The sequence below is a fragment of the Micropterus dolomieu genome, unplaced genomic scaffold (genome assembly GCF_021292245.1).
Source record: "Micropterus dolomieu isolate WLL.071019.BEF.003 ecotype Adirondacks unplaced genomic scaffold, ASM2129224v1 contig_14202, whole genome shotgun sequence".
NCBI lineage: Eukaryota > Metazoa > Chordata > Actinopteri > Centrarchiformes > Centrarchidae > Micropterus > Micropterus dolomieu.
In genome coordinates, this window is record NW_025743188.1 from 4695 (window position 1) to 22726 (window position 18032).

The following is an 18032-nucleotide window of genomic DNA, read 5'->3' on the forward strand; positions in this document are numbered from 1 at the left end:
CACAAGTAACTATATACTCAGTTGTCTTTGACATAAACACTCTTTTAAATGGAAATGCAAGAAGCATTGTAGTTTCAGCAGATCGAATATTTCCAGAGCAAAATCAAGATAAACATTATAGGTTTTCCAAAACATTTTACTGTTCAGATCTTTCTTGAATTCGCTATTAAAATCGTAATGTCTGTTATCATGTGATAATATATTAATTATCTTGAGATCTCAAAATATGAGATTTTGTGATCTTGACTTAATTGAAAGTTATTACCTCAAGTCACCCATAATCTCATATTTACATGTTTTTAAGCACACTATAATGAGATACCTATTCAATGTTATCTCTAACAGGATAATGGGTTTCCACACTTTTACAGTCTGTCCAAGTCAGTCCTCCATACCAGACCATGTGAGAGGGAGGAGATATCCTACAGGATGACATACAAAAATTCAAGAGTAAGTAAGCCTATTCCCACCATTTGTTTTCATGTAATAAGGAGATAATTAAGATGTAACCAACAATTGGATATCCTAACATAATATGATAATTATATTATCTGAGAAAGCTTTCTTCAAAAATAAATATAAACACCATCATTTTTGAGCTTGACAAAATCTTTCCACTCACTAGCTTTTTCCAGAGCTTTCAACCAGATGTCACAGTCCTCATCAACAGCTGGAGTTTGTTCAGTTATCATGTTGTTCTCAGTTGTCATCTCCAATGTAATACGCTGATGTATTTGAAAGCTACGGAAAAGCTATTAATTGGAACCTACATGTATGTTGTGATCACAAGAAAACAGTGTCAGCTCAAGGATATGCCCAATTTTCCAGGATTATTATGCCAATATGCCGGCTCCCTGCGCTGTGTGAAAGGTACTGAGCCGGAAAGGGGGGTCCAATTTGATCCACCACTGTTGGTAGTAAGAGAGGTGGAAAAATGTCAATAGCCACTTTTAATAAGCTATTATCTCCTTATCTTAATTAAGGGGCCTCCACACCCACACAGGTGTTTTAGGTAAGTTTTACAGGTTGATTAGCTATCTTGTCAATAGAAGGTGGGCAGAGCTATGCTGTGGTTACCAAACTCTGTTTACTTATAAGAATAAATTGGAAAAATAACTATAAATGTTTAAATTGTCCCACTCTAATATGTGCATGTTTGTGTGTGGGCTGTGTATCATGGATGTATAATTAAGTTGTGAAGTTTTAATAGCAACAACAGCTTCTTTGAGACTGCTATTGTTTGTCTCATTTCATTGTCCATGGACATAAACTTTAACAAAAACTGTTAAAAAGTCATATAAAAACAGTATCAGTTGGTCTCATGCAACAAGAGTGTTGATGCTGACTGATCCTATACAGCACTGTAGATGTTGCAGGGGTCTTAAAGTTGCATTACAAATAGCCGATACATGATAGCGCCGTATTTTTAGATACTTCCAATCATGAAATTCCCCCACACACCAGGCAGCACAACATCAGAGGGACTGTGTGCAAAACAAAACATTCAAAGCACTGCAAGAGCTTCATATATATTATGAAAGGCTTGGTTTATGTAAAAAAGCTGTTGAAATTTAATTGTAATACATTACATGATGATACTTTACCTTCAACTGCTTCAGTCATAGTTTCAAAATAAAAGTTCTATTCCACAGTAAATCCCTTGAACAGATTATGTTGCCATGAAAAGAAATATTTATGGCAGGTCCTCAACTCCTCCGCGCGATTTAATCCCAGTGTTTAATTCCAGTCTAGCAACGTCCTGTGAATGACTGGTGCTGAAGATATGTGAAAACTGGAACCCTTTGGCCTCTGCTGGTAACACTACACCCCTTTTTCCATTGCCATTACTTAAATCTGCATTTTCCCTTCGTGTTCCAGAAGTCAAAAACTTTTCAGGGGTCCAAATGTTTGCGAGTCGGTCCAGAGAGTTGAATTCCGTCCCAGTGGACGAGGCTGGGGAGACAGACAGAGACCAAGTTAAGGTGGTCACTGTCTTGCCTTTTGCCAGGTTAGAGTGAGGGTTGTAGATAGAGGAGCCTGCCCCCCCCCCCGCCCACCCGCTCTGACAGAATTAGATCGACCACGGGGACTGACGGACGATGTAAGGGAAAGAGAGAAGAGAGACTGGGAGAGAGCCCTTCACGGTAACTTTATCCCACCAGCCAATGTTGCTGCTGAAGTCACGTGATCACAGTGTGGACAGTTGTTTCACTCTACTAAAAATGTATTAGATCTAAATCTAGCATTCCATTTTATTGCTCTTGTTTTACATTTTCTGGATTAGTCCGAATAAAACTCTGAATGTAAGTTTGTACTGTTACTCTCATGCCATGTTTCTGAGCCTGAAGCCCTGAGTTATTCTTGGACCAGCTCGCTGCCGCTGGTATTCTTCTTCGCCTTTTTAGGCCAGAGGCGTGACCTTAACACCAAACCCCGCTCCCCCCACCCCACCATGTCAACTAATCCCCCCCTCCAGACCCCACTGCTCAGTGCAAAGCTGTCATCAAGTGGAGAGAGAGAGAGGGAAGATCAGAATGGCTGTAGGCTACTGCAGGCAATGCACTCTAGGTTAAATTAAATTTAGGTAAACAACAGGACTGTTTAACGATGCAAAGGCCTGATCAGGAAAATTGAAGAACAAGAAGGTGGGACAAAAAGCCTTCCATCAGAGTCTCCATGCATCATCTCATCACACTACCTCCCCCACTTCTCAAGAAATCTGTCTTTTAATTGTGTATGTAGATTAGATGTAATAATAATAATACATTTTATTTATAGGCACCTTTCTGAACACTCAAGGTCCCCTCACAAAACATAATAAAACAGTACAGCAATAATTGATAAAATTGACAACTATAATTACAGTGCATAAAATCATTGTACAAAATAACAGGAAACAAAGACTGAGAAAGAGTGATCATGTGGGATATGCCAGTTTAAAAAGATGGGTTTTCAGGCGGGATTAAAAAAGGGAAAGCGAGTCATTGTTGCGGACGTCTCGTGGAAGAGAGTTCCAGAGACGAGGTGCAGAGCGTCTGAAGGCTCTGAACCCCATGGTGGTCAGATGAGCAGGAGGTACAGTGAGGTGAATAGAAGAAGATGACTTAAGAGTACGTGTGGGTGTGTTATTATGAAGGAGGTCAGTAAGGTACCGAGGAGCGAGGTTATGAATGGCCTTGAAGTTCAGGAGCAGAGTTTTGAAATCAGAGCGGTATTTAACTGGAAGCCAATGAAGCTGCTGAAGAACAGGAGTAATATGATTAATAGAAGGGGTTATGGTGATGATACGGGCAGCAGAGTTCTGAACCAGTTAAAGTTTATGTATGGATTTGAGAGGAAGAACAACGAGAAGAGAATTACAATAATCAATGCAGGATGTGACCAGTGTGTGAACGAGACGGTCGGAGGCGATTAATGTTACGTAAATGGAAGTATGCAGACCGAGTGATATTATTAATGTGAGCTTGAAATGAAAGTGGGCTGTTGAGGATCTCACCCAGACTCTTGACCTGAGGGGAGGGGGAAACTGTGCAGTTGTCAATGGTAAGAGAAAAACTGTCAGATTTAGTCAAAGTGAATTTGGTGCCAAAGAGGAGAACCTCGGTTTTGTCACTGTTAAGTTTGAGGAAGTTGCAAGAGAACTAAGATTTGATTTCCATTTGGCAATCAGAGAGGGAGGTGGGTTGGAGAGATGTGGTGGGTTTGGTGGACAGGTAGAGCTGGGTGTCATCCGCATAGTGGAAATGCATATTAAATTTACAGAAGATATGGCCAAGAGGAAGCAGATAGATGAAGAAGAGGCCCCAGGACAGAGCCCTGGGAAACACCGGTAGTGACAGGGGACAGCTCTGATTTGAAATGTCTGAGTTGGATGAAATGAGTGCGGCCAGAGAGATGTGATTCAAATCAATCCAAGGGTGTGTCAGTGAAACCAATTGAGACTAATCTCTCAAGACGGATGTTATGAGAGATGGTGTCAAAGGCTGTACTCAGATCAAGGAGGATGAGAATAGTTCGTAGGCCAGAATCAGCTGCCATAATGAATTGTACAAATGGGGATAACAGCACACACCTGCGAACAGTCTCTACTGAAAGGCAGTTATTGTTTTGCATCTTTACACACACTTGCTGCCTGAAGTGATCATGATTGTTGGAATGTGTGGGGGGTTTCCAACGTGGTCAGACAATGCAAAAAGCACTTTGTCTGTAGTATACGCAAACAATTATTCTCAAACTAGTATGTGTTCAGCCATCCGATACTTGTCAGTTTGGGCATCTCACATGAAACCTATCTACACTTGGATCGGACAAACGCACCTTACTTAAGGGAGAGCGGGGTGATTTGAGCCTCACTCACCCTGCGATGGAGAGAGGCCCATGGAATAAGCGATAAGCACATTTAAGATCGAAAAACTGTTTTTTGCGGTTCAAAGTGATTTTTTATGTTCAAGGAGTTGTGATTTTTGTGTCTGAACAATTACAGACATGTTTAAGAAAATCTTACGCATGTATTAGTGCTTTGTAAAGTTACAATATGAGGCTAAACTGTTAGCATGACGTTACCCTTAAACTGCTGGGTGACACATATTTACGTTGCATTCTTATGCATCACCGAAAATATATATATATATAAATAGAAGACGGACAGGATTCAACTCCTGTTGTGGGTTTGGACAGAGTAGTGGAAGAGGTACAAAAATGGGAAGTCCATACATCAGGTGACACAGGACATGACGATCAACAAGATGACTTTAAAGTGATACACTAAAATGAAACAACTAGGAGACACAGCTGCAATGTTTCACTGAGTGGAACTGAATGTTGGGACTTGGCGTTTGCATGATGAAATGACATTGATGTCCCCAACCCCCATGTGGCTCAACTCATTCTCTCCCTTGGCTCAACTTACCCTTCATATGGGGCAAGTTGAGCCAAGAGTCCACTTTATTTTGGAAAGCCATATTTTGAAAACAGTTTGATTAGATCCAAATTCATTATTCCCGGGGATGCACCACATCCTAAAATATATGTACATATTTTAGTTGGAGACATTTACTGTCATGTCCTCACTTTAAAGACATCTTAAGTGAAAACTGGCTCAACTCACCCCGTTCTCCCCTACTCACTGGGCTGTGATTGGTCTTTGGGTTCAAATTTGAGTCTGGCAACACCTTGCAGCATTTTGGAAACATTTAATTATGAATGCTAAGCTGCAGTAGCTGACCCATGGTTTGTTGAATACTGTGTTTACAAAGCCTAGCTTAAATATTTGCTTGCTTGACTGGCTAGGTTCAAGGAGTTGAAGTAGCAGGTGACATTATTCAAAACATTTGCTTACTGATCTGGCACATATGTGTCTGATTAAATCTTCAAAGTGGATATGTGAGACTTAAATATGGCAGTAAATATTGATTAGAGAAAATGTTATCTGGCTGTGAGTTAAATGTTCTGTATGCAAATGAAACCAATTATATCATGTTGTTTTAAGTTGCAGTTGTGTGTTTAAGGGAACTTCCTGTTGCTGTCCTTCTCCACAGCAGAGCCATCCATGGTTAGCCGTGTGTGATGGCGATGCCTGGTGTCCCTTCTGAAGTCAATCACCAACTCCTTTGTTTTGTTGACATTCAGGGGGAGGTTGTGGGACCTGCACCACCCAGACAGTTGCTCCACCTCCATCCTGTGGGCAGACTCGTCATTGTCAGTTATGAGACCCACCACTGTTGTGTCATCCAGAAACTTAATTATGTGTTTGGAATTGAATCTGGCAGAGCAGTCGTGAGTGAGCAGAGTGAACAGAATGGGGCTCAAGACACAGCCCTGAGGCAAACCTGTGCTCACTGAGATTGTTGCTGATGAGTGTCTGCCCACTCTCACTGACTGCTGCCTCTGCGACAAGAAGTTCAGGATCCAGATGCAGGAGCCAGTATCCACCTCTAGCAACCCCAGCTTTTCCACCAGCTGTCAATTATTGTGTTAAACGCTGAGCTGAAGACGATGCCTGGAGTCTGTCGTAGGTGTTCTTGTGCTCAGATATTTTTCTCTTTTCTTATATTATTCTTATGTAACTTGTATTTTTATTCCATATTTATATATTTCTACATTTATTTATGTCAACTGCATGTTTGTCTACGTGTAGCACCCTATCACCAAAGCAAATTCCTTGTATGTGTAAAACACTACTGGGCAAAAAAGCTCCTTCTGATTCTTTACTTTCACTACATTTTGTTGTGTTCCAGACTTAATCAGATCAAGGTTAGGATTTAATGTTTTTATTTGTTTTTTGTTTGTTTGTTTATATAGACCCCATATTTAGTGATTACAACTTCAGGTGGCTTTGAGTTTTGTCTGATGCCCAGTGCTTTGTCAGCTCTGTGAGATTGGATGAGATCTTTAGGTCCATCCATAGATTTTCATTTCTTTAGCATGGCCACTTGGCTGCATGCTTCATTGTTGTCTTGTTCAAAGAATCTTCATCCGGGAAACGGAATTTCTTTTACGACATCTTTACCTCACTTGATTTTTGAGGAATTAATCCAGTTTGTTTATCAGCAATATGACAAATTTACAGAGGCATGCTACAAAAATATAATATAATCACTTAGACTGATTCATTTTTATTTATTCTTCATGAAGGAACAACATATTTGTTTTTATATGTTAAACACACAAAACAGCAGCAATCACTATTTCACAGAGATGTTTTGTCATTATGTAAAACTTCATAAGATTCGAACAAACACAACTCTACACACACACATAAACAGTTACTGGGGTTATGAAGCAACTTTTTTTGTGTAACCCTGGCTTTACATTCTCATTAAGCAATAGGTTCACATTTTTAATCAATCTTAAAACAATTTTGACATGCCCATTTGTACATTAAAGGTTATTTGTTTCTGTCCATACTGCTGTAAAGAGATTACCTCTTAAAGCACTTTCAATGTTGAGTGATGGGTGGTTCTCTGTAAACATTCGTTATGAAGTTCAGCTAAGGATAATTTGAGGCTTCAGCAGTTTGACCAAATGTCAGACTGTTTATTGTGAATATGAAATTTGCATACTATCATCTGGTTGCTGCTGTTTACATTCATATATATGTATACGTGTCTGGAGTCATAGTTTTCACGTGGCGTCACATTCCTAGGAAAACGCTCCCTTGGAGGACAAATAATACGCGTTATTTTCAGCTGCCTGACAACCAATAAGCAAGTGATACACTGCTTTTGCGGCGTCTCTACAGGGGAGTCGCGGTGTGATCCCCAATATTGGTCTGTTGTTTTGCCCTCCAGGTCACCGCGCATGTAACGTGACTGAAAACTATAGTTTTATGAATAGATGTATATAAATAACTGTATTGTTTTATTTTACTTTATTTACTTTATTTTAATATAGGCCTACACTTCATTGGGCTATATGTATGTAGCATGAAGGATCTATAAATTCCTTTTCATCATGCAGCCTTGTGCTGTATAGGCCTAATGACTAATAAACAACCTTGTACCTTGTAAATGAAGTAGATATATTAAACAGTTACAGGAGTTCCAGTTTCCCTCTTTGTGTGTCTCAAAATGCTTAAGCCATATATTCCCTTTAGCTGAACTCTGAGATGTAATACAGGAGGAACAATTACAACAACCAAAAAAAGTAATGTGTATTAGAGTTTTAAGATAGACTTGTATAAAAGGTGAACCTAAATGTGAGATATACAGTCGCTCACTTTTCAACTTATGGCAGTTTTATGCTTGAGTTTAATGTCAATTTCAATGTAAACTTTGTCTCTTTCTTTCAATCTTTTTCACATCCAGTTGCTTAATGCCTTTCTCTGCAGATCTGTTATTCTTCCATCAGTTCCCCTCTACTGTGCTTCAGATAAAACATTAGTGATCAAAAGCTTCAGCCAACCTCTTTATCATAAATATACTGCAGTAATAACAACAATAATAACATCATTCTGTTATCTAAATTTTGCAGATGATTACACATGCATTACATAGCACATTTATTTGTCCCTTCAAGAATCATTTTTTGTTATAGTACTGTAGACAGATACCGCATTTATTTGGTTTTGTCATGCATGTTAGTGACATCACTCTAATTATCTTTTTTATTTTTTATTTTTACAGCGATTATCACAGTGACCAACAATACCACACCTCCACCAAGAACTCCTAAAGCGATCTGCTTCAGATGGCTCCTCAACCCTAAAATAAACAAACAAAGAAATTAGTCTTTTGATATAATTTACAACTCAAACAACCCTAAAATTATTACATCAACCTCCAATTTCACCCATTCGTTAAAGCAACTACGTTAGTAGTTTTTTCAAACTGTAGCAGACACTTTGGATATTAATTTTGACACACACCTTTGTGTTTACCTCCAAATAAAATATCTGCATAAAATATTTAAAATGCTACATGTTTGAGACCTGTCCCACTGCCACATCTGTCCTACATCTCTGTATCACAAACACAGTCTATCACAGTATAACATGCTTCAGTGTTGATGGTTTGCTATCTGCTGTTCAACTTCAAGCTTCAAGTTGTCCTGCTTTGTGTAACTATCCCTCCACTGCAGCTCACCAAGAGCTCCTACTAGGAATGTTATCACTCCACAGCCTGTATGAGCAGGAGCCTTACACAGACCAGTTTACATATGAGTGAAGTTTAAAAATAGGCTTGAATCATCTGAAATATGAAGTTCATGATTACAGTCACACTTACAAACAACTATCTTGTAGACCTGAAAGAAAGAGAAGAAAATAATGTAAGCAATAATTATTAGTTATAATGAAACTGCATCATGTGCATCATAAGTAATGATACCTAATATCACTGTATCAGTGCACTCTGCATTGATTATGTGTAAACCAGATTGTATTAATTCAGTAAATCTAGTCATTACCTTGTTATCTGGTACTCCAAGAAACCTCTGGATATCAAACCAAGCAATGTAATTGCGGTCACTCTCCAGGAGTCTGCCCTCATAGAACAGACAGTCCACAGTGAGGCGGACGTTCGGGTTGGTAACCTTTCTTCTGCTTTCAGCTACAGCACGGTCAGGGTCGAAGGTGTGATGCATCACCACCAGAATTACTGGTTTATTTCCTGTAAGCACGGAGATAACACAACCTAATGAGTCAGAAAACAGATGAAACTTAAGAAGGGAGATCAGTTTGGTTTTCACTTTATCTGTAGCCCGCAGCACAGGCGTGACCAAGCTGTGGCTCCTTTTCTGCATACATGTGGTCCTACAATTTACCTGCTGTTTATATCTTTTCACAAACAAGTAGATTGTTATTGAACAAAGTATCTTGCCTTGGTATTTTATACAGGATTAACACGGTTCTAAAGAAGTTAAGTAAGTAATTTAATGCTGTATTAATTGGTTTTTGTTTGTTTGTTTTTGTCACATAGGCTGCCTCCTTTTTCAGCTTTGCTTTGATTTTGTTTTTGTAAAATGTAAATGCTGTGGGAGATTGAACCGCCGACCTTCCGATTAACAGCCAACCCACTCTATCTCCTGCACAGCCGCCCCATTTGTCTCAAGCATCTCAAAAACGGACACCAAGACTTGCTTTTAGAAACAGTATTCATCCTCTTGGAGCCACACCAGCATTTATAATCGCAGAAATTTAGATTGTAATTCATTAATAAATTAATTTCAAATACTGCCAATGTGAGAACATTGGGGAGAATAGCTTAATATAGGGGAATTAGGTCCAGTTAGAACCTGTAAGTTTTTTTCATACCAAAATAATGAACTTTTCAATTTATTGGTCAAATTTCCCTTTACACTTTTGACTAATCAGTGTGAAATTGGCCAAACATTGACTGAAGGCATTTCTTACGTGGCATGCTGTCCTCTGCCTCGCTGATGTCTGTTCCAGCTCGTGAAGCGATAGGGCAGAAAACCAGAATGTAGTCACTTTCTTCAAGAGAGTCCACCTGAATTTGGCCAACACATTTAAGCTTTGAAACAAAGCTTAGATGTGCGTCATTAGTTTTTCCCGCCAAGTAGACATAGAACTTCTTCCACGATTCTAAAGACAGAGAAGAATGTTTGAGTCAGAGTCAAGCTGTAGCACAGATCACCAGAAGCAGATGAAGGTGAATACAGAGCTAGATTCAGCATAAATTGGAAAAGGTATTTTACACATCCTAAAACTTTAGTACTTTCGTTAACAACTTAAAATCACTATGTATACTATATTAAACTATACTGAACAAATCTGAAAAATAAACGTGTTTACTAAAAGCCACTGCATGTCCTCGAAAGCCACAGGAACAAATTATAAAGCTCTAACACAGGCGGCGGCTGATGTTTAACCTTGAATTGTTTTCATTTCTAACCTGCTGACTCGATTCAAACTAACTCTGGTGATTTTACCCATTTAGTTTGATTTGTTTTTTAAGAAATTAATTATTAAACTATAAGCTAATTGTAATCACCAGAAACAATTACAAAACAACTTTGTGTCAATTACCTCAATTAAAGCATTTTGAAGTAATTGTATTTTAAAATAACACCTTCAAAATCATCTCCCAAACCAGGGGATTGTCAAAATGACACAGTGTTACTATTAGTTTCTTGGCAGAAAGCTATCATAAGGTTTTTCAAATCCTAAGGTGGATTTTGTTCCAAAATGGATGTGTTTTTAATTTGGATCACAAATCAGGCAGAGGAAATCCAGGAATTTCCTAAGACCACAATACTAAATTCTTTTGGCTCCAGCAGGCTAGTGCCATTTATGGATTATAATTTTTTCTTTGTGGAGATCTCCCGCCCCAGACATGGGGAAACAGCTGGCCATTGACTGATCTTATTTTTTGATTGTGAACTGCTAGGCAGACACAGTTTTACTGATTTAAAAGCATTTTGACTGACTTTTGTAAGTTTAATGACTTGAAGCAGGATTCTCTCCAGCTCTTCTTTTGTTTCAGGCTTGACTCAGCTAAATGTATCTATCTTTCTAACTCTAACTGTTTTTCGTTTTGTATATGGAGTCAGTGCGGGCAGCTTTATGACTTTTTTGTCACCCTAGCAACAACACAGTATGCATTTTGATTCCCAGTATGCATTAAATGGTCCTTTCTCTTCTACAGGTCCTGCCCACAAAAATTTTCTAATCAACCTATTGTTTGCATTCTTTTCTCACCTGCCTTCTACTGCTGTATGCAAATGGTAGGCCCATAGAATTTCCCTTTCAAGAGGTCTCCTAGCATTGATAAATGGTTTTTAACCATGTATCAAAGGAGGGATGGGGAATATTGTAAATATTATGGTTTCCACCAAGGGTTTTGGGTTTCTATTTTGTTTAATTTTTTTGAGTGGTGTTTTGAAATTTTTGTGTTAAATTGTTGGAACTAATCTACTAACTAAACTAATAAACTAATGACCATTCACACAGAAGGCATGAGAGTCAGGAGCAGGTTATGTTCCAGATAAGAGATCAACTCTATAAAAACGCCACCTACTGAAAGATCAGCTCTCTTGGAAAATTACGTCACCATCTGTAGGAGATCCCACAGACTGTTAAGCCTGCTTAGGCTTTTTATATTATAATAAATCTGAATATAAATGTAGACTATTTTAGGTTTGGTGGGTTGGACATCACTGACCACTTGCTAGTTTTTCATCATAAAAAATGCACCTGTTCTCATTTACGACCAGTGTTGGGAGTGACGCATTACAAAAGTAAGGCAATTACAATTATGTATTGCTTTTTGCTGTAACACAGTAATATAACTCATTACTAAAACAAAAGGTTAAATATACCCATTACAATCTCAGTAAGGCACCTTACAATGCATTTCATCCCGAAATTAAGTGTTTTTTTGTTTTTTTTAATAATTCGTCAAGAAACATTTCTGCACCAAAAAAAATAATCCATGGATAAAAGAGTAACGTTATTTCCTGTTGCTGGAATCCGATAGTTGAGATTGTAGGCAGGGTGAAAACGTCTCAGGTTATGTATGTAACCCTTGTTCCCCGAGAAGGGGAACGAGACACTGCGTTGGTGACGACACTATGCGCCTCTGGGCGTGGCAGGGCTGAACTATGAATGAAACTACTCCAATCCTATTGGTGTTACTAGAACGGTAGTGTGTGACAGCGTAACCGGAGGGGTATATAAGCACACCTTTCTATGAAGCAAGGCACTCCAGGAGGGGTGAGGTGTGGCGGACCGACGCAGTGTCTCGTTCCCCTTCTCGGGGAACAAGGGTTACATACGTAACCCGAGACGTTCCCCTTCGAGGGAACTCGAACTGCGTCAGTAACGACACTATGGGAACGAGATACCCACTTAGGCCGCTCTGAAACCCCGCCTGCCCCCCAGCGGGCAGAACCTGACGGCACGACTAGGAGGAGAGCGCACGGGTGCCGGGTGCAGAAGGAAGGTCCAGACTGTAAAACCAGATAAAAGTGTGAGGGGTGGCCCAGCCAGCCGCGTCACACAAATCCTGGAGTGACGTCCCTGCGAGTAGAGTGCGCCCCTTTCGGCCATAGGTGAAGGCAAACCGCGCACCTGATAGGCCAGGGAAATAGTCTGAACGATCCAGTTGCTGATGTGTGTGTGTTTAGAAGCAGGGAGCCCAGCCTTGGGGGACCCGAAACACACCAGCAACTGGTCTGCTTTCCTCCACCGGGAAGACCTCAGAGTGTAAATACTCAGTGCTCTGACAGGGCAGAGCAGATGAAGTCTCCAGGGGTTCGAAGGGGGCCTCAGCCAGCGCTTCAAGAACCACTGTCAGGTCCCAGATGGGAACCCTGGAACGAGTCACGGGTCTCATCCTTCTGGCTCCACAGAGGAAGCGCACGACCAGTGGAAGCCTCCCCAAGGGCCCATCACTCAGAGGGGCGTGGAATGCTGCAATGGCAGCCAAATACACTTTGAGCATGGACGGGGAGAGGCCAGCGGAGAAACGGTGCTGGAGGAACTCCAGTATCACAATTACCGAGCAGGTAACTGGGTCCACCGCCCGCTCTCTACACCAGGTGGGGAACACATTCCACTTTAGGCCGTACATCCTTCTCATGGACGGGGCTCTGGAGCTGAGCAGCGTCTCGACTGCTCCTGTCGTCAGGCCCGCCTCTAGGAACTGCGCCCCCTCAGGGGCCAGACCCATAGTTGCCACAGGGCGGGTGCGGGTGAAAGATCCGGCCCTCTGCCTGGGACAGCAGGTCCCTCCTCAGGAGGACCTGCCAGGGCGGGCCCTCGAGGAGCGATATTAAATCCGCGAACCACACTCGTGCCGTCCAAAACGGGGCTACTAATAGTAGACTGACGCCATCCTGGCGGACCCGCTCCAGAACCCCCGGGAGCAGAGCGACTGGGGGAAACGCATACAGACGCAGCCTCGGCCACGTCTGCACCATGGCATCCAGCCCTAGCAGAGCTGGGGGTGAGAGGGAGAACCACAGGGGACAGTGCGCCGTCTCTCGGGAGGCAAACAAGTCCACGTCTATGGGGCCGAACTCTTTGCATAATAACTCCACCACCTCAGGGTGGAGTCTCCATTCCCCGGGCCTCAGCCCCTGTCTCGACAGCAGGCCTGCTCCTTGATTCTGGGTCCTAGGGACGTACATCGCTCTGAGGGACAGCAGTCTCTGCTGGGACCGCAGGAGGATCTGATGTGTCAGTTTGCATAACGGGCGCGAGCGCAGGCCTCCCTGGTGATTCAAATAGGCCACCACTGCCATATTGTCAGTTCTGACAAGGAGAGGGCGTGCAGAAAACTCCTCAGAGCTCTGAAAACCGCCAACATTTCCAGGCAAGAGAAATTATGCTCCTCCCAGGAGCCTCTCGCGAAGCGACCGTCCATGACCGTGCCCCATCCCGTGAGTGAGGCGTTTGTCAAAATAATTGTTCGGCGACAGATCGCTCCCAACACGGGACCTTGGGACAGGAACCAAGATTTCCTCCCTACAGACAGGGAACGAAGGCACCCGCTCGTAACCCGTATCAGACGGAGCGGATTTGCCCTCGGGGAGAATCCCTTGGATTTTAGCCACCACTGCAGGGCTCTCATGTGCAGTAGCCCGGAAGGTATTATACTGGACGCTGCTGCCAGGAGACCCAACACCCTCTGAAAGTGTTTTACAGTGATGGCGCAGCCTAACTGCACTCTGGTCACTGTGGACAAAATGGACTCGACGCGTGCGGGAGACAGGTGGGCCCGCATCATCGTTGAGTCCCATACCACCCCTAGGAACGTAGTCCGTTGGGCGGGCGTCAGCACGCTCTTCTTCGCGTTGAGCAGCAGCCCCAAACGCTGAAGGTGAATCTCCTCAGAGATTGGTTCAGGGACCGCAGATCCAAAATCGGATGCAATCCTACGTCCTTCTTGGGAACAAGGAAGTATCGGCTGTAGAAGCCGGCTTCTCTGACCGGCAGGGAAATGGCCCCTTTCCTTAGCAGAGAGCGGACTTCCTGTCCCAACACCCGGCTCTGTTCTGCGTGTACTGCAGTCCGGACCATCCCGCAGAATCTGGGGGGGCGAACCGGGAACTGCAGCCTGTAGCCATCCACTACTGTGCGCAGGACCCACGGGGAAATGTTTGCAAGGCTCCGCCAAGCTTCTGCGAAATTCGATGTTCCCGGTGGCGCCCTGAAGCGGAGGACCGCCAGGGAAAACCGGTGAGGGCCTGCTGGTGGCTAGCGCGTCCCGAGCGCTGAAGCAGTGGGAGAAACAACGCCTGTTGCTGGAGCCACCATAAGAGAGGGGACCTCGATCGGCCTCTCTCAGGGGAAGGGGGGCAGGGAGGGGGAGGAGGCGGGGGGTGGTGGTGGGTCCCCCTACTCAGGACCTCTTCCCCCTGGCCCACCGAGACTGAATGACGGTCCTCAGATCCTTCTTCTCGGGGGCCTGTTGGCGAGAGTGCTGTCTTGCGTCCCAGGTTGGTTGAGGGGGATCCCGTGAAGCGACGCTCTGCTTCTGGCTACGGCGGTAGGTGCTGGACAAAGGCTGCGTTCGCCTTTCCTGAGCCATCGCAGCCCTGGAGTCTGACCGGCGGGGGAGATATCGCTCAAATGCCTACCTGAGTTTTGGCGTGCTGGAACCTGTTGACGACAGCATCCACTGCTTCGCCAAACAGGCCAGTAGGCGAGAGGGGCGCATCCAGGAGAAAAGCTCCTGAAGCAGTGGGAGAGCCACAGATGCCGCTCCGTAGCCACCAAAGCCGCCATGGATCGGCCCATGGAACGGGCCGTTTCCTTGGTCACACGCTCTACGGATCTCAGTCAGGTCCTCCTCAGAGGGACCTCCCCCTACGTCACAGTCCCGAAGGAGATCGGCCTGGTATGCCTGCAAGACAGCCATCGTGTGCAGGCTAGCATCAGCTCGATCCGTTGCCATGTAGGCCTTGCCCACCAAATCGGACGTCATCCGACACGGCTTGGTGGGGAGCGCCGGCGTCCGGAGGGATGAGGCGAGGTTGGGAGAGAGGTAGCTAGCCAGCGCCTCGTCCACCCGTGGCATCGCTCCGTAGCCGTGCTGTCTGATCTCCGTCACGTTGCTGTAGTCCAGCCAGGGGGACGTAGACAGCCGTGCAGAGAAGGGTTTGTTCCGGAAAAAATGGTAAGGGCCAACGCGGGGGTGGCGCTCGGTGTTGCAGAAACCGCTCGTCTAGTTTGCTGCCCACCGAAGGCTGCTGCACCGCCTGTGGCCAATCAATGTGCAGCTTGGCCACAGCCCGCGTCACCACTTCCAACAACTCCTCGTATCCTGGCGAGGGCTGTCACACACTACCGTTCTAGTAACACCAATAGGATTGGAGTAGTTTCATTTATAGTTCAGCCCTGCCACGCCCAGAGGCGTTCCCATAGTGTCGTTACCGACGCAGTTCCTCAAAGGGGAACTACGGGGGAGCTGGGCTCCACTTAACAAGACGGTAGCTCCCCTGATGGATGTTGCGCAAATAGATACTAATCAACTAATCAATGACGTTATGCTGCACCTCGTGCATAAATGTGCACAGCGTCTTACTTAATAAAAACAGTAAACATGTTTTCTCACCAGCTGCATGGTCCATGTCTCTGAGGAGGAGATAAAGAAACAGAGGGGAACCTTTAGTCAACATCATTTAACAAAGCTTTACATACCTCAGTGTATAAACATCACATGCTGCTTTGTCACAGCTGCTCTAGCTTGTGCCCAGCCCAGGAAACACAGCTAAAAATACCTTAGAAATCTATAACCTGTATTACTCTGATGCATGCCAGAGATTCAACAGTTCACAGCCTTGCAGGAAATATTTAAAAACACTTTTACATGCCTACTTACGGAATAGATTGATAATCTCTTTGTAATGTATCAGGCATATCCATCCCACACTCTTCTCCTCCCTGTCTGTGTAGCACTGCCCCAGCACTTTCACTTTTGTTTTGAGAAGCACTGAAGAGATGAGATAATGCATAAATGCAGCTGGAGTAACTGCAGAGTAAATGTATTCAGCACTGCGGGTACAATACAAAAAATAATAAATTATTTGTATTAAAATGTTTATATTTCTTACAATGACTTTGAATGACTTACAAGTGATTCACAAAATATCAACAACTGATTTAATAATTGTACACTAATTATTTGATTATGATTATTTCATGGTTGACTAATAATTTATAGATGACTTACAAGTTACTTGTGATATGTTTACACAGCACTTAGTAATCATTTACAAACATAAATGTTTTGTTGATTTGCTCATAGATAACCAATCCTATACACTTATGGTTAATGGTCTGTATTTGTAAAGCTTCTTTCTAGTCTTTTACACTACATTACATTCACACCATTCACACACATTCATACATATGGTTTAACCTACTACTCAGCACACCTTTTCCACGGCATGCCATCACCATTCTCCATTTAAACCGGACCAACTTTCATGTCCCCGCCGGATCGTTGCATCATCTTATATGATTATACACCAGCCAACTAGTTCAATGGGTTTTTGAGACTCAAAGTTTGAGTATTTGCCTGCTTGCTGCTTGTCAATTATCCGATCTATCTGTCTTTTGTCTCAGACCACCCGCTCAGAGCCCCGGACTCTCTGTTCTTCTTGCCAGTTTCCTGCAATTTGAGGTTCAGTTCAGTATCTTACATTTTAAATTCATTCATTTAGCTGACACTTTTATCCAAAGCGACTTACAATTGCTATGTGTCAGAGGTCGCACCCCTCTGGAGCAAGTAAGTGTAAGGTATGTGTATTATCCACTGCCATCACCACCCATCTTGCCCAAGGATACTTTGGCATCCAGACTGAGGGAGCCAGGGATCGAACCACTAACCTGATAATCAATCAATCCATCAAAATTTGTTTATAGAGCACTTTAACAGCAATCGCAAAGTTGCACAAAGTGCTGTACAAAGATTAAAAACAAACAATTTACAAGTTATCACATACATGATAAGTGGAGGACAGCTCTCCACCTGAGCCACAGCCTCCCCTATCAGACTTATGATTGAGGGTTATTATAAAATATAAGCCTATAAACTTTCTTGGCTGCATGCTCCATTGTTGTCCTGCTTGAAGACTCTTCCTCCAAGTCACTCTGGAGGAGTTTTTAAGAGGATATTTCTGTATTTGACTCCATCGATCATCCCTTGAACCAGGTTGCTGTCTTCAAAATGTATTTACATACCATGATCATGCCACCACTGTTCGCAGTTAGGATATTGACCTGATGTGAGACAAGCTACACAAATATGATAATAACTTCAAAGGATTTCAATAGAATTCATTTTTATTCATTCTTCATGACGGAAACATTTATAATTTTGACATTTGAATGAGCACAAAGCAGCTGCAATCATTATTTTACAGAGATTTATTTTCTCTCCTACTGCACACAAACATTTAAACATATACCCACCACAAAACTTGTATTTGAAGCTTTACATTATCATTGAACACTTCTGTATCCTGTCAAGCACATTAAAATATCTTTAAGAAGGGATTTAGTTAGGGCCAGTACGGACAAGAGGAACAATAAAGGCCATATAAAACCTTTTCAATGTCCATTT

At 42.9% G+C, this 18032-nt stretch overlaps 1 protein-coding gene across 1 annotated transcript; it reads right to left on the minus strand.

Moving 5' to 3' along the window:
- Positions 1-6679: 6679 nt before the first annotated feature.
- On the minus strand, positions 6680-17206 carry LOC123966775. The gene is made up of 8 exons (XM_046042890.1): positions 17158-17206; positions 16843-17078; positions 16287-16397; positions 16020-16039; positions 9851-10042; positions 8905-9107; positions 8724-8742; positions 6680-8201 (listed from the first exon to the last, which is right to left on the minus strand). The coding sequence occupies exons 2-8, from the start codon at positions 16872-16874 to the stop codon at positions 8092-8094; spliced, it is 687 nt and encodes a 228-aa protein (XP_045898846.1). The 5' UTR covers positions 16875-17078; positions 17158-17206; the 3' UTR covers positions 6680-8091.
- Positions 17207-18032: the final 826 nt, after the last annotated feature.

Excerpts from the sequence above, each read along its gene's own strand:
- LOC123966775 (XM_046042890.1), bottom strand. The coding sequence starts at position 16,874 with ATGGAGAATGGTGATGGCATGCCGTGGAAAAG. Across the intron at positions 10,043-16,019 it reads AGACATGGACCATGCAGCTG|AATCGTGGAAGAAGTTCTAT; the intron begins GTGAGAAAACAT and ends CTCTGTCTTTAG. Across the intron at positions 9,108-9,850 it reads GGCAGAGGACAGCATGCCAC|GAAATAAACCAGTAATTCTG; the intron begins GTAAGAAATGCC and ends CCGTGCTTACAG.